At 27.3% G+C, this 22974-nt stretch overlaps 1 protein-coding gene across 2 annotated transcripts in view; it reads right to left on the bottom strand.

Moving 5' to 3' along the window:
• The window catches only part of LOC105844195 (uncharacterized), an 89561-nt gene that overhangs the window by 31030 nt on the left and 35557 nt on the right, over positions 1-22974 (bottom strand). For both annotated transcript variants that reach the window (XM_065815372.1, XM_065815371.1), the window contains exon 3: positions 2317-2811. In XM_065815372.1, the coding sequence (XP_065671444.1) occupies positions 2317-2811 (495 nt within the window). The remainder of the gene's footprint in view (positions 1-2316; positions 2812-22974) is intronic.

The following is a 22974-nucleotide window of genomic DNA, read 5'->3' as shown; positions in this document are numbered from 1 at the left end:
CCAACTGGCATGCCTTTTTCCATTCCTATTATATGGAAGGAGCCACGAGATCATACCACCGACTGCTATTTTTGTTCAACAAAATAGAAGGAAATTAAAGACAAAGGACGAAAGAACGTGTCCAATTTGTGATTCAGCAAAGTTGCCAGTACCTTACAGTGACAACCTGCCTATTCCAACTCCACTTAGTGTTTTCATCTTCTTGCCCGCTCCATATACATCAGACAAATGAAACAAAAAAAAGACGAAGATGACTTTATGCCTGAAACGGAATCAGCTCCACATTTTATTAAACAACAGGAGCTGAGCGATTTAGTCAGAGACTTACATCTATTAAAATCTACAGGAGTGGCACTAGTTAGCATCTGACACCAGAATGACCGTTACCAAAACAGACATAAAAAGTACTGAAAATATTTTATCAAACAAAGTAGTATCATCTTTTGTACGAATGTTGAAGGGTTGTTAACTAAACTTAAATGTGCCTAATACTCTAATCAATGGCGTCTCTTTATCGACTCCTCAAAATGCTCTCTAAAGGCAGCATTAGTTCATATTGGAAACAAATATCCTTCCATTCCAATAGCTCATGCAGTGGGACTTCAGGAAACTTACGAGATAGTGAAAACTGTACTTGACTGTGTTAGATATGGCAACCACTAGTGGATTGTTTGTAGTGACATTGAAGTAGTTGCCCTGTTGCTTGGACTGCAAGTTCACTAAGCATATGTTCTTCCTCTGCCTCTGGGATAGCCGAGACAATAAAAATCAAAATCTAAGGAAGAAATGTACCAAACGTATAGAATTTAGCCCAGGATACCACAACGTTAAACACATTTTCCTTGTTAAACCGCTGAAAATTGTGCTTCCTTCTTTGCATATCATATTGGGTTTGGTGAAATGTTTCGTAAAAGCAATGAATAAAAACGTTGCTGGCTTTAAGTATGTCGAAACAAAGTTCTCTAGAATCATTTCTGAAGCAAAGATTAAAGAAGGTGTGCTTAATGGGCCTCAAATAACAGAGCTCCTAAAAGAGAGGAAATTTTGAGGAAACTCTTACACCAGCTTAACGCAATGCTTTGCAGTCATTTAAAGCCGTGGTTCATAACTTCCTGGGAAACAACAGGGCAGATGATTTCAAAAATCTGGTAGAAAGTCTTGTGAAGCATTATCAAGAAGTGGGTTGTCAAATGCTGTTAAAGTTACATTTCTTGGGTTATCTTCTTGACTTTTTCACAGAAAATTTAGACGCAGTTTTAGACGAACATAGTAAAAGGTTTCATAAGGAGATTCGGACCATGGAAAAGAGGTTTCAAGGCAAGTGGAAAGAAGCTACGATGGCCGATTATTGGTTTTCAAAAAGAGACACTCAAAAGACTCAAAAATGACATTCCAAGCTCACTCATCATTTCTAAATACTTGTAACCATATCTTATTCATATCATGTTTTATATTTCTTTAAACGAAAAGTAGCATTTACACAAAAAAAGTTTTTTGAATATTCCTAGAAGTTGGAACGTATAGAACAAAAAATATTGGGATTTTTGGATGCAGCATGCTCGAATTAACTAGAGAGGCATAAATATCAGCTGAAAACAAATTTTTGTTGACCAGTGTAATGGATTGACTATTTTAAGCTCATACACTGTTCTAAAAAACTCTTGCATTTTGGGTTGCTTTATATACATTATAAAGAAATTTAAATGCACCTATTTCAATTTTAATGCACTATTTTAAAACTAAAAAAAAAAAATATAACAATACCAGCATTTAATTTGTGAGAAGTTTACTAATTTTTTCATGTTACACAAGAAATCATTATTTAATGTCTCAAGTTCTTGAAATAAGAGTACTCATCTCACCAAACAACAAATGAATTTATCCTAAAAAATGTTATTAATAAACTTAATTGGAATAACAAATATTTACTTGCGCGAGGTTTTATTTACCATAAATAAGTAATATTAAGTTAAGTTATTATTTTTACAGAGTTAGCTTTATAAAATAAAAGTTTCATGTAAAGAAGTGATGTACCGGATCCGGATTTAAAACTATAGACTTTTTTAATTTTATGTAAAAGTAGATACTTTGAATAAATTGTTAAAATTTGCTTTGTTTATTTTAAATATAAACTTTAAAATATAAAGAGAGCTTAGTAAAGATTATTAGATTTTAATTATAAAAACACTTTTTGTTTAATTAAATATTTGGTATATATTTATATAAGTAATAAAATGTTATTACTTTCATATCGATACTATGGACTTTAGTTTCTTTTTTATATGGCATTAATAAGTAATAGTAAGTAATTCTTACCCCAAGTTACATTTGTTATTTCTAAATTACGAATGAATCCAGAAATTGTAGGAAACCATGGAGTTCTACCAATGTAAACTTTCATATTTTGAAATTGTACTGCTTTGGAATTCGTTTTATTATAAACTATATCATCGTTTATCTTAACTAGGTAAAAAAAAGTATTTTGAACAAACTGCTGCTGAAATGTAAAGGTACTCCAGGCATTTGTTGGAAGTGGTTTTCCCGAAAAACAAGAACCTACACCAGGAACGTTGTTTAATGCTGCACAAATTAAAGGAGTTTGTTTTCCGTCATTTTTTATCCATGCGCCCGGTGACCTGTCTCCGTAGGTATTGAGAGAACCTCCAATAGTTAAGTGAATAATGGATGGCCATGTTGATGGAAAAGAACTTGGTTTTAATTCAAAGTATATAGTGTACTGTTTTCCAATATTTGATAAGATTGTAACTAGATTCAATTTTGTCGTGTCTACTTCCTCATTAACATAAAGGCCTAAAAAAAAATAAAACTTTAATAATAAACTAGTTTTACTTTTTTTCTTTAAACAAAAGGTAGTGCTTAGCAACACAAAAAATATAAAAGTTTTTAACTGGAAGTGTATAAACATTATTGGAATATTTGTCATTATTGTTACTTTTTCGAATGAACTTTTAGCAAAACCTTATATAAAATATCTTTTTACTGCGTATTGTATTTTCAATCTTTTCTTCACTTTAAAAGTAACAGTAATTACCTGTTACTAAGTTCTTAACAAAATTACAACTTTTGTATTATTGAATTTTTTGTAACTTTTCTTAGTCACATTTTTTGTGCAGCGCAAAGTACTTTTGCACTATCCAAAGATTCATAAAGTATAACTATTTATCTCCATGACGCAACAGATTTACGAAGATAACCTTTTTAAACAAATAAATTGGCATAAAATTTGTTAAGAATATTATTGTAACGGAGAATGAGCGAAAAAGTACGAGCTACTTAAAATGAAGTTAATCCTAAATAAGACTTGTTAAAATAAAAAGTATTTTTTTTAATCCTTTTTCTCTTTTTACTATTATATTAATATTTAAAGTAAATTTAAAAGTAAATTTTAATGTCAGGTTATTGTTTTTTAATATTAATTATTTTTATTTAAATATAAATTATTTTTATTTATGTTAGCAATTACTTTTGATATATTTGCCGACACGTTCCATTTCTTATGGCTATATATACTTTGTACATTATACATGTACATTATACATGTACTTATAGCTATTATATACTTTGTACATTAGCTAGTTAGTCCAACATTTTTAAATTGCAAATTGAATTTGGGAAAAATATTTATGGATCAGTATAAGCGTATAACAAATATGCGTATTAGGTTTAATATTCTTAAAGGTTTAAATTTGTTTATTGTACTAACACCAATGACACATTATATCTGGTAATAGCATAAAAACGTCAGAATTGATGGAACCACATTGGTCCAACGGGTTGTGCCTTTTGGAAAACATTCACTTACTTTTTTAAAAAGTCATCATAGTTGTATTTAGTTAGCTTTGTAATTAAAATAAAACTTTTAACATTTTTGTTTTTATATCTCCCTCAAATTCACTAAAAATTTTTATTCTTAAATATATCTCCCTCAAATTCAATAAAAAGAGCTCAGATCATATATATATATATATATATATATATATATATATATATATATATATATATATATATATATATATATATATATATATATATATATTTATATATATATATATATATATATATATATATATATATATATATATATATATATATACTATTTACTTAACTATAGCGTTGCAAAAATTACAATAAAATAAGTTTACGAAACTAAATCAGAAGATACTAAAATCTTTCCAATCAAAGGAATGTCACAAAAAATAAAAAAAAATTAATAAAGAAAAACAAGAAACAAAGTATTAGACAAAAAAGAAGAAGAAGAAGAAGACAAAAAAGTGAATGAAAATAAGATCAGTAAACAAATTCAATTATAATGAGATAATGTTATGTATGATGTTCAAATATGATGAAATAATGAAAATGAATTATAAAATAATGTTTGATGAAAAAATAAAATAATGTATGATAAAAAAATGAAATAATGTATGTTTTTCAAGTATGATGAGATAATGTATGAACTTAAGTATAATGAGATAATGAAAGCAAATTATGAAATAATGTATGATAAAAAAATGAAATAATGATCATTTAGTTAAATTCCTTTCAGTTTTCTATTTTCACTTTTCTTCTTATGTTCATTTTTTTCACATTTAATCGTTTTACTCAAGTTTTTTAATTACACCTTTTTATGGCAAAAATTGTATTTTTTGGAATTTTAAAATTTATAACATTTTTACAAATTTCTAAAAAAAGATTTATAATTATTAATAATAATATTATTTTCATTTTAAATTTCATCTAAATTTAATTTCAATTATTAGACATAAATAGTGCCACCAAATTGTTTTATCTCAAAATAAAATGTTTAAAAGAATAATATTACTCTTTTATCCACAGCTACATTCGCCATCTTTAACGAGCAAATCTCTATAATAATAGATTTTTTTTAAAGTTAGTTTTAAATACTTAACGAAGTGCTTGTTCCATACCTTCAAATTACTAAAGTCAACACTTTGAAAATCCAATTACTCGATTTCATATAGAGGTCTGTAAAACATTGTTCTATAGAACATGGTATTCTTCAATTAACACGTTCCATTAATGAATCTTAAAAAAATCTAAAATTTAAACTTGGTGATTGACTAGTTGAAAGCTTTTAACACCGTCGATTACAATAATTTGCTTAAAAAACTTGAGTGCTATATGATACAAAAAAAATTCTGGTTCAGATGTTATTTTATCCAACCAAAAGCAATTTGTTTTTAACAAAGATTCTTTATCTCAAACATTAATGAGCATAAAATATTATATCCCACAAGGATCCATATTGGGACTACTTCTTTTCATTATATAACAATCTTAATTTAATTTTAACAAAACATGAGAACAAACAAAGGACTTGAAAAAAATCTAAAACACTAACTATTGATAAAATGAAAATGATTCCATTCAAAATTTAAAAACCAGGTGCTGTATGTAAATATGTCTGAGGGGTCGTCCATAAATTAAGTTACGTAATGTTTTTAAACCTCCACTCTTTCCCTTGTCACAACATCGTATCACTTTAATTGCAAGTCCCGATTGAGTCGTCACAAAAACATTAATCCCCCCTTCCCTCCCTAAAACGTGACGTACTTAATGAACGACCCCTAATCTTTTTATCGACAACGCCATTCTGAGGATGCTTTTATTTCTCATTTATATAAATGTCTTTAGTAAATCCTCAAATATCTTAAATTCAGTTTTGTTAAAACTGAATTTAAGATATTTAGGAATTTAAAATATAAAATAAACTACTACAAAATAACTACTTTTATTGAAATTGTATGAAAGTAATAAGCAATGCATTTAAAAATAGTAAGCTCCTATTTAAACAAAAACAAGCTGTAGTAGCAGAAACTACAGATTCTGGGCCAAAAAAAATGAGCTATAATTTCTATGGTCATACATAATGACCATAATTTCTAAGCCAAAATAAATAAAAATTATAAAAAATAAAAAAAATAAAATTATGGTTGTTATACAACCATAAATTTTTTGCTAAATTATGTTTGCAAAATTATAGCAAACATTATTTCTAACGCAATTAAAAAAATTACATCAGAACAATTTTTTAAGCGTAATAGTAAAATTGTCCTATTAAAGAATAAAAACTTCCAGATTGTCCAACTTGTTCATCCCAACAGTTTAATGTAACCACTAATCTTCTTCCATTAGTAACGCTGGGCATAGAATCGGACTGATTATAATTTCTGTTAAATGAGATAGTAGTTGTAGAATCAGTTGTTGCTTTTGATTGATACAATAGTCCAGCTGATGTATTATTAAATGAGGTAATATTAGCACCGTTCCATGAAGAAAGATAAAAATCTTCCAAACCAGATGAGCAGAAAAAACATTTACTATCAACATCATATCCAAGAAATACTGTATAATTATTATAGTTATATGATGTCCAAGGTTGTATATCAGAGTTAGTATTTACAGGAGAATTGAGTCATACATGCGTCCTCTTGATTCCCACCAGTCTTCAGATACGCTAACTACATGAAATCTAGCATATTTTAAATAAACACTATTAACATTGCCTGTAGTGTTCAATAACATATATTCTCTACCAGAAGTTGTATTCAAATATCTAAATGTTGATTAGTATAATTTAAGAGATGAAATTGATTGTGGTATTAATGAACCTATTGCAATAAAAGGTTGTAACCAATATGTTAGTGTATTACCAGATTTATTGAGCAATTGAACTGTTAGATTGGTTTTAAATGGTAAATCAAGTGTAAAACATCCTCATAATGTATTATTAGTAAACGCATTACAACCTAGTAAAGAGTTTGGATAAAATGACCCACCAAGTGGAGCAAAAAAAAAATCGGCCGTTAAACCTATATTATTTATTCCGTTAATATTTGTAGAAGAAAAAGAATTTCTTATGCAAAGTGCATTATATGCGTATGTTTTAATAACGTTACTTAGTACACTTCCAGTAGTCATTGTTCCTGTAATTGTTTACCATAATCTTCTGGGAATTCCTGGACCAGTAGATTGATTAAAAATTGCTGTTCCTTCAGTACCTGTATGTGGTGCAAGAGTCTGTGATTTTACTCTAAGGCACGTTAAACTTGAATTTAGTATTATTTCTAAACTGCTAAGATTAGATTTTATTTTATCAACATAATATTTTGTAGCAGCGTCATTTAAGTTAGTAGGTTCTGCTACATTTATCAATTTATTAGAATTCTTGTTAATATTACAAGTTGAATTATTTTGTCCATCTCTCCTAATAAACAAGTTAGTAGCTTGAGATGTTGTTAAACAATTTGCTATTTGATTTGTAAATAAATTATTATTTAGCCCGAAATTATCAACAGCCATATTTTTATATATAGAACATTTTTTTTTGAAAAACATTACCGTAGATTATTAATAATATTCTGAAAATCACATCCTTCATCTGGCTTTTTTAAAACATATAGACACAAGTGTCCACAGAATGAGGTATTTGCCAACTGAACTCTTTCACTATTATAATTAACAGGACTTTTTAAATAATGAACAATTTCAACTGGTGGTGGTTGTGCATAAGAGTAAAAACGTTTTTTATCTCCGTTTTTGTTCCAGCAAATCAAATTAAATCTTATTTTACTTAAATCTCCTGTATTCTGCTGTTGCTGTTGTAAATCTGCTGTTGCAAAAAAAAATGGTAGTGATTGGATCCGAATTGCGGAATTAAAATTGGCAGACGTGTTTGTAAAGTTTTAATCATTGATATAATAATATTTGAAATAAAGAATTTTTATAATTTGGAAGCTTAAAATCCATTCATTCAAAAGTCGGATTTTATTTTCATCAAAACTTGAAATTCATAACTTCAAAACTTGAAATTCTGAACTTTAAAACTTGGAATTCAATCATTTAAAAGTTGGAAACTAGAGAAGACTACTTGGGTGATAAATCCAATTTATTGAATGAAAAGATCTAATCAGATAAGCAGAAAAGAAGCATGAAGTAGTAGAGAAACTAAAGTATCAAGAAAATATCAAGAAGATTCTTTTTATTTTTTATTTTTTTTTTTTTTTTTTTTTTTTTTTTTCTTGCTATCTCTGAGTATTTGTTATTTGAGACCATTTGTTTTTTGGAAGTGTTAGCTTGTTTACTAATTTTTTATTTCAATTTTCATTTATTTTTAACTTTTTAACTACTTAATTACTTATTGTTCTGGATTATTATAAGTGTATTTATATTTAGTGTACTACCTTTATATTCATTTATCATACTACTTCCATGATATCTTGATATGTATATTGGCATGATGTTGTTGCTTATATGCTAAAATTACTCGTTTTTCTTTTTTAAAGTACTGTTTATTGCTATTTTTTATTATAGTTATTGCTTTTTGGTACTTTTTATTATAATTGTTGTTGTATTTAGTACTTTTTGTTGTATTTGTTGTATTACTTGTATTACTTGCTTTGTTGTATTGTTGTATTACTATTTTGCTGTATTTGTACGTAGTTGCTAATGTTTTATGTTATGTATTATAGCTACTGTATTATTATCTCTCATCTCCTTGAGTTTATCATTTTTCATTACTGTTTACAAGCTATATTTCATCTAACAAACTCCATTTTTTTCTAAGATCATAAATTACTAAATATAACCAAATTGTTTTAAAATCATAATACCTCGCCATGCCATCTAAGACTATTCAATTTGGATCTTGTTCTGACCTTAAGCTTGACCAAACATTATCACACAAGAATACTAATTTACAATATTCTCTTGACACTACATCAAGTCCACAAAATTCAACTTCAGATCTAAATAATCCTCAAGATTCAATTAATTGTAAATACTATGACACCATAGATTTCAATAAAAAAGTTAATCCTAATTCAGATCTTTATATTCATCTCAACATAGCTTCTTTACCATATCACATTGATGATCTCTGCAGCTTTATTAGCACTCTTAATACATTACCTTTGGCAATAGGTATTACTGAGTCAAATTTATATGTAAATGATTCAAATATAACAAGCATATCTATAAATGGTTTTAACATTGAGCATTGTCCCACTGAGGCTAAAAAAGGGGGTGCTCTTCTATATCTAAACTCTAATTTAAACTACATAGTTCGCAACGACCTAAAGATCTACTCTTTCAAATATCTTGAATCCATTTTTGTTGAAATTATAAAGCCTCACTTAAAAAATATAATAATTGGCTGCATGTATCGACATCCATCTATGAATCAAGACGATTTCACTAATAATTATTTAACTCCACTATTAGATAAGCTAAATATTGAAAAAAAAAGTATTTTACTTATGGGGGATTTTAATATGGATATACTAAAATATAATGAATCAAATCCTATATCTAGCTACCTTGACTCGCTTATTTCTTTTTCACTACATCCTGTTATTACTCTACCGACACGCATAACAGCTAAATCACAAACACTTATTGATAACATCTTTATAAACTTTAATTCACCTGACCAAATCTCTGGCAATCTTACTATCTCAATATCTGATCATATGGCTCAATTTATCTGCATTCCAAGAAAAACTAATCACCCTAAAAAAAGTAAATTCTACAGGCGATGCTTCAAGAACTTTAACAAAAATATATTTATTGAAGATGTTTCCAACATTAACTGGGCCCTTTATATTAAAAAAGATGATGATGTAAATCAATCTATCAGTTTTCTTTTAAAGACATTTGAAAAAATATTAGACCAACATGCTCCATACAAAAAACTAACTAAGCAGCAAATTAAACTTAAATCAAAACCATGGATCACCAATGGCATACTTAAATCTATTTCTATTAAAAACAAACTATATAAAAAACACACAAAATGTAAAGATATTAGTACTAAAAATGAGCTGTTTTCTAAATTTAAGTTTTATAGAAACAGAATCAGCAATCTACTAAAAAGTAGTAAAAAATCTTATTACACAACCTATTTTAGTAAAAACTTAAACAATATTAAGAATACTTGGAAAGGGATAAAAGAAATCATTAACATAAAACCTTCCTACTATAGTTCAACTCTCAAACTTAAATTGAAAGAAAATATTATAACAGATCCAACTACTGTATCAAATATATTAAACAACTTTTTTGTTACTATCCAAAACAAACTTCAAAACAAAAACATACCTTCAACATCCAAATTTACTGACTATTTCAACTCTCCAAATTCTAATACGTTCTTTATTGATCCTGTCACAGAGAATGAAATCTCTGGTCTTATTAAAACCACTCTTAAAACTGGAAAAAGCTTTGGTCCTAATAGCCTTCCTACATTCCTTCTTAAACTTATTCCAGACATAATTTCTAAACCTCTCAGTATTATTATAAATAACTCATTTCAAAAAGGTTTATTCCCAGATGCTTTCAAAGTTGCTAAAGTCATTCCAATATTTAAGAAAGGTTCTATAATGGATATGTCTAACTACCGACCTATCTCTCTTCTTTCAAACCTAAGCAAACTCTTCGAAAAAGCTATGCATAAGAGGCTCTATGCATTTTTGAATAAATTTAAATGCCTTTACAAACACCAGTATGGGTTTCGTGCTAATCATTCCACGACTCACTCACTTATAAAAATAACTGAGTCAATTAGAAAAGCTCTTGATAATAAAAACTTTGCATGCGGTGTCTTTGTAGATCTACAAAAAGCTTTTGATACAGTAGATCATTCTATCCTACTCAAGAAATTAGAATATTATGGAATCAGAGGAATACCTCTTAAATGGTTTACCTCCTACCTTCACAACAGATCTCAGTTTGTCTCAGTCGGTGACTCAAAATCTACTCAAATAAAATGTTCCAACGGTGTTCCTCAAGGCTCAGTATTAGGACCACTACTTTTTCTTCTCTATATTAATGACCTCAATAACTCAATTAAGTATGCAACTCCTTACCACTTTGCTGATGATACTAACTTGCTCATTATCAACAAATCTTTAAAAAAAATTAACAAATACATTAATCATGATCTTGCCAATTTAATTCAGTGGCTTCGCTCAAATAAGCTTTCCCTCAACTGTAACAAAACTGAACTGGTCATATTCAAATCTAAAAAAACAAAAATCAATAAAAATATAAACTTCAGATTAAGTGGCCAGAAAATCATTCCTGTAAACTCAATCAAATATCTTGGAATTATAATTGATTCCAACCTATCGTTTGTATCCCACCTCAAAGACTTAGCCTTAAAATTGAGCAGATCAAATGGAATGCTGGCTAAAGTTCGCCATTATGTCAATCTGAAAGCATTGTTAAACATATATCATGCCATTTTTGGCTCGTATATACGATATGCTTGTCAAATATGGGGACAATCTCAACAGCAAGAAGTTTTAAGGATATCTCATCTTCAAAACAAAGCTTTAAAAATAATACATTTTCAGAATTACAAATCCAATCCTAATGTGCTTTATCTTACTTCTAAGATCCTTAAACTATGTGACCTTGTTCAATTCTTGAATTGCCAGTTTGTCTGGAACCACCAACACAAAAACCTACCTCTTACCTTCAACAATTTCTTCCCAAAAAATGCAAATAACCGATACTATCTTCGATCAACTGATAATCTCAATCTTGCAGTCTTAAATCATCGTTCTGTTACTTATGGATATAAGTCCATAAAAAACCAAAGTATAAAATCTTGGAATAACCTTCCCTATGACCTAAAAGCTCTTCATTCAATTTATGTTTTTAAGAGTAACCTATTCCATTCCTTCCTAATCAAATACAGTTTATAAATCCAATGATATGCGTATATATGTATAAGTGTTTGTGATAAGCTCATGTGAATAAGTGTGAGTGTATATGTATGTAAGTGTATATGTATACATGGATGTGTATGTGTGTATGTATATGTTTGTATATATTTATATGTGTATATGTATGTGTGCGTGTGTATGTAAGTATATATATTTATATATATATATATTTGTGTGTGTGTATGTGTATGTATATGTATGTATATATATATATATGTGTATATGTATATGTATATATGTATGTATGTATATATATATGCATGTATATATGTGTGTGTGTATATATGTGTGTATGTGTATGTATATATATGTATATGTGTATGTATGTGTGTGTATATATATATGTGTCTATATATGTGTGTATGTAACATAATGTGTGTATGAACATAATTTTATATTCTAATATTTTCATAATTACTGTCGTGTAAGGTTTTTATATAACCAACTTTATTAATATATTTGATTATCTATTTGAGTTTGTAAATCACAGTATAGTATAAATCACATTAATAAAATATGATAATAATATAAATCACATTAATAAAAGGTGTATGTGTGTGACTAATACTAAATGACTATTATTCTTTTTATGATTATTGTAATTATTTTTATTGTTGTCATTTTATTTTTATTATTATCATTATACTCTTATCATTGTATTGTTAGTATTGTTACTACTACCACTCTTATTATTATCATTATTAGTATTTTACTCCTTTAACTTTTAATGTTTGCTTTGTTACAGCTGTGGACGATTATTACTATTAACATTAACAATATATTTAGTAGCATTTATTTACAAGGTTTTTACTTAAGATTAGTACATGTACTATTTGTAAACTTCCGTGAATGTAACAACTATTTCAGAATATATATATGAATTGAATATTTATTATTCCACATTCTTTTTTCTGTGTATTTTTAGACAATTCATCTCTCATAAATGCACGTTTAAAATATTTTAGTTTTAGTTTTTTTGCTGCTATAATTAACTGAAAATTTGCTCATTTGGTAAAATTATTCCTTCAATATTGATAAGTTTATAATAATTGTTATTAATCTTTTCCATTTTTACATATAAATTATTGTTTTTTCTTCTTTTAACTAGTAGTGTCAATATGCTAATGTGTTTATACCGTTTTCTAAAATAACTCTTTGGTCTCTTTATTGACCTCTTTATTAATCTCTTCAAGCTCTTTATTGACCTCTTTAGCGTCTTTGACCTATAAATTATTGTTTTATTTCTTCTTTTAGTTTGTAGTGCCTTTTATTTAATAAACAATATTTATAACCTTCATGTGTTATATTTTTTTTAACAATATTTTTCTTTACTCCCTTACTTTTTTGTTATCTTTTTCGTGTACTTTGAAAGAAAACAACTTTTATCTGATTGCTATAAATTCTTCAAATTGTGCTCCTGCTGCTTCATCTTTAAAAATTCCTATTACTTTCTTATAAGCGCTAACTCTAAAACCTACGTTATTAATTGCTGGGTGACTGAGGTCAAATTCATTTGTATCAAATTTGCTTTCAACATCATTAGAAATATCTACATAAAAGTCTTCTGTTTTTATTTCGTTTGCTAAAGAATCAGTGAATAATATTTTTGCTCGATCAGAATATTTATTCTTTATGTAATCATTGTGAAATTCATACATTAGTATTTTACTTAAATCTAATATACACATACCTAAGTAAAGTGGTTTGTTATAATTTTGCTCTTTCTTCAAACTTTATACCTCTACGAATTTTCGTAATCTTTAATCATAATCTTTCATATAATTTAAGATTTTCATAATAAACTATATAATTTTTCTTATTATTTAAGTTTGGTATTAGTTTTTCAACATTATCAACGGTTATAATTTCAGAGGCAAGTGGATAATCATTATGATCATTCTGTAGATTTTCATGGTAACTTAAATTAACCTCTAGTATGCAGGAAATTGATTTCCAGTTTGTTAACTCGTTTTCATCCATCCATTTAAAACCATGTGTTGGAAGTGGTTTACTCATTGCTCACACATAAAAATTATTAGGATCTAGATACTGTATATATGTTGATTGTTTGCTTTGGCCACGCATCACCCATATACTTATTATTAGAAGTTCCTAATCTATTAGATATCATACTAATTCCACCTCTTATTCCTAGCTTTATCATCAATATTATATCATAATCACTCAGCAATTCTATTTTTAATTTTGCTTTCTTCAATGCTGCATATCAAGTTAATCCTGGTGATATGTAATACCAAGCAGAATCTAATTTATAGCAATTAATACAAACATCTCTAAAATTTTCAAATACATCAGTTATTAACATCACATCTGAAACGTTGTACAAATCATGGTAATCTCTAAACGTTTTACAATTAAACTCATTCCATACAATTTGTGCATGTAAGTAATCATCATCATTTATACCTTCATCATTTAATTTTGAAAAGAACGATTCTTTTGGTGGTAATTGTGGTCAAGACAATTTACTAACAAAATCAACCTAATCATACAATTTTTTTCTATTTTCTTAACAAATCTAATTTATTACCTAAATATAATTTTATGTGTCCCTACACGATCTCTTATTAAATTCTTTTATGAACTGTCTAAATTAGAAGGCATAAATCTATGACTATCTCTGAAACGGAGTTCACGCTTAAGTAGAACTTTCTTACCATCTTTAATAATAAACTTTAATTTCCTAGAATTTCCAACTTTAATTTCCTACAAAAGCTAAGATACTTTTCTTCACTGTTTAGTATACAACTCAACTTTCCTCCTGATAATTTTTTTATAAACAAGTGACAATCATAACCATATAAATTGTGAAATATAACTTGAAAGAATTTTGGAATTTTATATTTTAAATTACAATGATGAGCAGCACCTCTATATTTTTCAGTAATATGACAGTGGTCACTAGATCTTTTTTAAGATTTTTTTCACAAATATGATATGATATTGCAGCATTAAAATCATTATTGTTTTCAGGACAAATCATCTTTATTGGAAATTTAACCATGTCAAAAATTTTTTCCTTATATCTTCTTCTAAGCTGTCAACAAAAATTGGTGCAACATCATCCTTTTTATTACTTGCAGTAAATGTGACTGGACTGCTTTGAAAAATAATTTTGTCAAAACATTTAATATAATAACAGAATAAACTTAGAACATGTCTTTGATATTGCTTAGTATAGGAATCATTCGGATTTGGTTCACAAGTGTTAATTGATTTGATAAAACTTTCAAAGTCGGCATATACTACAAACGAAACTCTCTTAGATTTGCTATGATTATTGAATTGCATTGTTAAGTTTGGTTTTGGAAGTTTAATACATCCTGAGTTATGTGAGTCACAATACAATTTATGTTTAGGTAAAGATTTTTTGGTATTAAATCCTAATAAGCAATTTCTGCAATAGTGCATAGTCCATCGATTTTTAGATGTTTGTGAAGAAAGTAGTCTTCTTAAACTTTTTATTAAGCAATAATGATTAGTAACACTATTTAAGATTATTAATAAATCAATTAAATGTTTACGATTACTATTTTTTGACACACGTAAAATGTGAACTAATGAATTTTCATATCCAAATACATTGACACTGATATCTGTATTATTTTTCTAAAATTGTGCAATTTGGTTTAATGATACTGGAAATTCTATTTTTTCCCAATTAATTTTTCAGCTTGATTTTTAAACTCCTTATCTACTCTTTTAGGATGATCGTCCGTTGGATTTAATGCGTGAAACACCACTTAAAACACTCATTATTTTTATTTTTTATATTAACTATTGTCTTTTTAGTTGCTAAATTTTTATCAAGTGGAATGTATGATTTAGCTTTAATAGGATTATACTCAATAATATTTATATCCATCTTTTTAATAGAAACAAACCTCCGTCCTAACCCTAACTGTTGAAATGATGATAAGTTTTCTAGAATTCTCAGCTTTGATATTTCATATAATTCATTCAAATCTGTTGATTCTATTACAACTTGATTCTTCGCTGCAAATGCAGCAGTTGTGAATTTAGTGTTTCCTGTTTTAATATCACTACCCTCCATTTTACAAGAGAGAACTATATAAACTTTTGATTTTCTATTTTTATTTCGTATTTTAATCAGACTATTTTTTGCAAAATCATAAATGATAAAGCATCATAACCTTTTTCACCTTTAACTGTAAATTGTTTTGTAACATTCTTAATTGATGATGGTGGTAATTTAGATTCTATTGGTTTTTTTAAATCCCAATTTATTGTACAACTTTACAACTTTAGATTTTATTACCTAAATCTTTTTATCAGATGTTCTTTAAATTTTGTCAGTAACAGACGGAATCCAATCTGCAATAAAATTATATATATTACTTGATTCTTTTTTAGATATTGCTGTATCAGTTGCAATTAAAGGTGTAGGGGTCAAAATTGATCAAGATGCTATATCCGGAATTGGTTCGTCTAATACAGTTTGTAATAATCTTATGAGATCACTTTTCCACACTCTACAATAATATTTAATTTATAGCTCTCTAGCGATTTGTCTCAATTCTTTGAAATTTTTGTTTTCCATTTTTTTTATTAAAAGATTTTTTTTTTATATTTTTAATTTTCTTATATCTTTTTTAAAAATTTTTATTTTCTTAGCATATAGTTTTTTATTTTCTTTATATGCATTTATTAAAAAAATCTTTACAAATACATGTAAAGATTTTATATCATTTCCGGGACTATTGTTTTTTCAGTTTTTTCAGAACTAAATATCTCAATTTTAACACCATTACCAATCTTTCCATCACGTAATTCAAAATATCTCCACCTATGCATTGTTCCACGCATAGCACTATATAATGATGCATATACAGTAATTTTTCCTGTTTCCATGTTAGTTATTTAATAGACACTGACTTATTTGTAATTGATTTTAATCTTTCATATTTTGTATCTGTAATTTTTTCTGGTATTTCACGATTTTTTCTAGGTTTCCAAACTGGATTCTTCACATTTGTTTCTTTTACTGGATGTATTCTAGGTCTACCAATTGGTCTTTTATCATTTACTTCTTTCACTTCAGTCATAATAGATTCTTTATTTAATACCCCATTATCCGTAGCAATCATTAGCAATGTAGCGAGATTGTCAGATGTTTTTGAAATGTTATTTTCTTCAAACAGATTTTTAAAATTTTTCTTTGTATATTTCATATTCATTTTATTATATAAAGAAAAAAAATTAATTAATTTTCAAAAAAATTTTAATAAACAATATTCATTTCCGTCTGATTGAAATTGTAACAATCTATCAGATATTACAATAGCAATGCTTCAGTGTCTTCTGGAACAGCTGCATTAAATGTTGCTTTAATTTGTACATCTACTACTGATGATTTTAATCTTTCTGATTGTTTAATAACAACAAAAACAAAAAGTGGGTATAAATCTTTATATTCAGAAATAGGTATGTTGCTTTGTGTGATCAATTCATTCATTCCATAAAATTTTTTTACTAAACGTAGATGAATCTCTATAAGCTCTTGAAAATTGCTGATTTGGGAATGATAAATTATGATCAACAGCAGGATATCTTTCCTGATTAAGTATAAGGTACATAGTTTTCAAGTCACAATGATCAAATATTAAAGGATTTAAATATTGACTTCCATCCTTATTTGTTTTAAATCCAACAATAATGTATCTTGGTTTTTCAGGAGATGTCTTTACGCTCAATTTCCAAGAAAATGTAGTAGATTGTGGAACAGATATAGTATCACAATGCCGCGTGCGAAAAGTTACTGGAAATGTCACTTTTGATTCAATAGTTCTATAAAAAATAATCCTTTCTACATCTGATGGATCACATGTGGTATGAAAAATGATATTTTATCAAGATTAATTTTTCCTGCAGCTGCAGCAGCAAGTCTAAAAATTTAATCATCATCACTTTTTCTAACAAGAGTAAGTGCTTGTTTAAATCCATAAATAATTTTCTTGTAATCATCATGGAATCCAAAAATTTGTCTTAAAGGTATGCTAAATGAAAATGTTCCTTTTGTTGTTGGTTACTGAATTATGTATGCTTGTCTTACTGCAAACACTGAGTTATCAGCAAGTACTGCTGTTGTAATAGAATCTTTATACTACAATTGATTTAATCCTTGTGCTAATTGAAAGTCGTTTGGGTATTTAAGCAATCCTAACATTGTAGTTCCGTGACCTGAATGATAAACAGCTTCTACTTCTTGGTTTGATATCTTGTTTGATAATGTTATTTGACTAAATAAATGCATAATACCATTATATGTAAGTGACACTGCATTTGCATTGGCATAAGCTGTTCCATCAGCTTTAAGAAGTCTTCCTTCAAACAAGAGAAAAGCCTGAAATGGAAGTGCAAAAAATCTTGTTCTAATTAAAACAAGATTATTTAAATCTTGAACTATTTAGATTTGTGCGAGCCACTAGCTCATATTCATGGAATTCAAATCTTTCAAATCTTTCATCCACAGTTGGGATTTCTGTAAAATTCATTACTTCAGAAGTTGCCACTTTGTTTTTTTACATAAAAATAAATATTTTTTTTTTGCCAACTAATAGTTGTATAAAAAATAACGCAAGTCTAAGACCGCGTCTTTTTTTAACAAGATCTTCTATTATTATAGCATTTTCATTTGAAATTTTTTTCTCTTGATTTTTTATCGCAGCACCCATCATTAGTTTACCTATATTTGTCGTTACCTCATCAGTTCCATTATTTATCAAACTTGAAATTATTTCTTTACTTTTTTTATTAATAGCAGTATTTGGATGTAAAACTAGTTTTGAAGATGCTTTATCAATTAGCTGTTTTCCTTTTTCAACTGCAACATCTTTAGCAGCTTCTATTGCTGATGTTGAAAGTTCTTTTCCTGCTGATTTAGCAGCAGTTAATGTAGTTTTTCCTAATTCGCTAGCATTCAACCTATTCAACATAGCTGATGATACTCTTGTTGCTTTTGACGCTGCATCTTGTTTAAATAAATTTTTTATACTGACGAATATAACACTTCCTCCAACAACATGTTTTTTCATATATCTCTTATTATGAACAATTAGCATTTTTTATGTGCTATATATTTTTTTAATATACATTAAGATATATGTAATTAAAAATTAATTTGTATCGATTTATACTGTGCACTATTTATAACACCTTGCCGTAATAATTCATCACAAATTGCAACAGCTTCATTTCTTGATCCAGTATTACCTGCTTTCCATGCAGCTATGCGTATTTCAGGCATTTAAATAAGTGTATTAGGGTCGCTAGAAAGAATTATAGCTCGTAATCCTGTTCCTTTTGATTCACATGTTTTCTTTTATTCCAGCTTGACTATCAATTAATGGGTAGTACAATTTTGTCAAGTCTAACTGTAAATTAGCTTCGCCCATCTTTTCATTTAAATTTTTCTGCTGTATTCTTTTTTTACTACCTAAGAATTCTCTAACAATTTTATCTCTTTTTTCAGGATTTTCAATTTTTAGAAATGACATTTTATTTACTATAAAATAAAAAAAAAAAACCTAACGATAATGTTGCGTTTTATGGTTTACCATTTTTTATTTTACGTTTTTTTACGTTTTATTTTGATAAATTATTTTGTGTTTTTACGTTTACATTTTTACTAAACCTACTTTGAAGTATATTATTTGCCTCATCTCTTCCTTGTTTAATTAATAAATCTTATAGTATAGTTTGTTCATCAATTTCAGTTTTTATTTTTGTTCTTATTTGTTCGAGCATTACTTGAAAATTTTCAAGTTCACGAAGTATTAATTCATATTGATTGTCATATACATGTTCATCATCTAAAGCTTTAGAAATATAATCATTTATTGTATTTAGTTTTGAATCAGCAAATACCTTAGTCTTTCATTGCTTTTCTGCTTTTAAATTTAATTTTTTATCCACCTACTATTGATAACACACCTGCTCCTAATGCTATACCTTTACATACAATAACTACTGGTGCTGCAATATTGTTGTAAAAAAACTAATTCCAATAGTTCCAAGTGCCATAGTGCTAGCTAGTAATGCACAATCAATTGTTGAAAAAAAACTATTTTTACAGCTCTTTGATACTTTTTACTTAATATAATTCTATCTCACGCTCTATTTCTTTTTGAATCTCAGTAATTTTTTATGAACGAATATATATGAGCTTGGTTTTCAACACGTGTCTAATTTTCAGCAGGTGCATCTGGAAGAGGTGGGTATATCTTATTATAGTTATAACCCATTTTTAATGAGGAAAAATAAAATTTTTTCAAAAACTATTCAATAAATTAATAAAACATAAACTACTTTTTTAATTAATACATCAGAGTCAGAATCATCAACAACATTTACTACAATATCAGCATGAGACTCTGATATTACAAAATCTTGTAAACTTAACATTTTAAATTTAAATTCTTGTTTTAGTGAAACTAATGCAACACCTTCATTAACCAAACTTTAAAAGAATATTTTGATGTAATAAAGATTTTATTGTAATGTCATGTTGTGTAAATAATTCATATCTATTCTCATTCCTTAATACTGAAGGGTGTTCTAAATTTTTGTGTGGCTTAAAAAGTATTTTAGGAAGTTTAACTCTTTTATATTTGTTTTTAAATTTATGCATTGGCGGATTATATCTTGACATTTTATTATACATATATAAATTTTTTTTTATATATGTGAAAAAGATTTTCAAAAAAATCAGAGAATCATATTCAAAAATGGAATATTAGCAAATGGTGAACTTGGTCCTAATAATAAACCAGAGTCTGCTGATGTATATCCATTCCCACTACGTAAATACATTCCATCAACTACAGAACATCCTTTACTCCATGGTCTCAAATATAAATCCTGCAGCTGTAATTTTAACTCCTTTCCATTCTTTTTTAAGTACACAATACCGCTTCCAGAAATTTTATCAACCATAGCTGATCCAGCTGCTGAACCTACTCCTGTTAATAGTCCAGTTGCAAGTGCTGGAGCAACGCTTGATAAAAATCTTCCAGCTGTACTAAGTAAAGGTAAAAGTGCGCCAATAAATCCTCCCTCTATTTGAGAATTGTGAGCTAGTTGTTCTATACTTAACGTAATTATTACACTGTTACCTTTTACATTTACTCTTGTAATTCTATTCAATTGTGTATTTATTACAGCTAATACATGTTCACCATTAAGATCTGAATGTGATAATTTGATACTAGCTCCATAACCATCTTAAATTGCTTCTTTAAGTTTTTCTAATTGCTTCTGCGAAGCATTTACTTTAATATGAGTTTATTTACTCATTCTATATTATAAAAATTATTTTTTTTCTCTTATATGAAATCTAATAGATAATTCTTCTCTTCGTAAATTCATGATTTCCATTTTGATCAAGCAATATAGTATCCATTTTCGAAATTTTTTTTAGTGTTACTGGTAAGCAAATTAAGTTAAACGGCTCTTGAGCAATTTTAAATCCAGGATTTACAGTTGGGAAAAATAAATATATAACGTTTTCCGTTTCTCCATATATATATGATGATTCTATTATATCACTTGCAACACGTATACTATTAACTCTTAATATGTTTACTATATTAGTTGATTCATGGTAACCTGATGAATACACTCCACTGTTAAAACCAAAATCATTTCTAACTTTGAAGTTGAAGTTGCAAAATCAACATTATAACCAGATGCAATATTTAAAACTGATCCTAATGTATTCTTATTACCTCCAAGTTTAATACCTGCAACTCCTGGGCTAACATTGTTGTTTTTTGTCATAATAAATTGATTATATCTATTCATATCAGCAATCTCACAACATCCTTCTGGAATGTTTGTATCATGCCAAGTTGCTCCATTATTTGTACTAAATCTAAAATTGTTGTTTGAAGAATCAATATTAGGAAAACTGTAAGACTCAAAGATCTCTAAACTAACTAGAGCTATTTCATATTTTTTATCTTGACTAAGTTGAATAATATGAGCAAACTTCGTTTTTATGTTTTGCTATTTCGACTTGATAATATATAGAAAGACATTTTGTTTTTATATTTATAAATTTTAAAATTTACAAATTGGTATAAAAAAATTATCTAATCCACTTCTATATTTTCCATAATCTCTTTCAGAAAATAGTTCTATAATAACAAATCCATGAGGCTCTAACATTGCCTCCTAACTGAATCTTATAAACTTTTATAAACTATTTTAAATCTATTAAACTTTTAAACTCTTAAATCTTATAAACTTTTTTAAACTAAATCTTATAAACGTCATTTTACTTGAAACATGATCTTTATAAATATGATTTAAATTTTTTGAATCTTGTGGAAATAAGCAAATAAAATTTGTGTTTTCTCGTACAGTGTGCCTAGGTAACATAAAATAATTTTGTTCTAGATAGTTACAATCTACATTACTGTGCCTTCCTCTTTTATAATATTTTTCACACTAATTTTGCTTTGTTAAATGTAAATCATCAAATATCATCAAACTATTCTTATGAATTTCAAGATCTTCAGGATCCGGTACATCATCAGCTATTTCAAAAAACTTACAATCCATATCTGTTTTCTCAATTAAATTTTTTGAAGTATCTTCAATTAAATAATATAAACTCAGGGTTTGCATTTAATTTTTCTATTTTTTCTTATAACTTAAGTAATTCAAGAATAGCTTCTTTTTGTAACTTTTTTTCAAAAGATCTTTTTATTATTTTATATTCTGGTTGAAAAAGAGATTTTCCAAAAACTTGTTAATTACTATAGTCTAACCAATCAGGTCTTAAAAGTAAATTCAATAATAAAGTAGTTTTTCTACAATCTAACTTTCCAAAAACGATTTCTCTTATACTTTTAGGTAACAACTTATAATTATTTTTTATATTATTATTTACATTCCATGATAAATCTAAATATCCATTTTTTTATTTACTCTATATAAAAAATGTATTGTGTTAAATGTATAAACAAAAAAAATACATTAAACTTACAAAATGCTGTACGTAAAAACAAAAGAAATATGTTATGTGGAACTTGTGCTATTTGTGGAAAAACAAAAACTTGTGGAAAAGCACAAAGAAATGAAGCTGATAAAATTATGCTCAAAGAAATGGATTCTATAAAAAAACCAACAATAGGTGAAAGAATTGAGCAAAGTATTATAA

This window comes from Hydra vulgaris, chromosome 13 (assembly GCF_038396675.1).
Source record: "Hydra vulgaris chromosome 13, alternate assembly HydraT2T_AEP".
NCBI classification, from domain to species: Eukaryota; Metazoa; Cnidaria; class Hydrozoa; order Anthoathecata; family Hydridae; genus Hydra; species Hydra vulgaris.
Note: the sequence above shows the minus strand (reverse complement) of the source record. Positions and strands in the feature narration are given on the sequence as shown.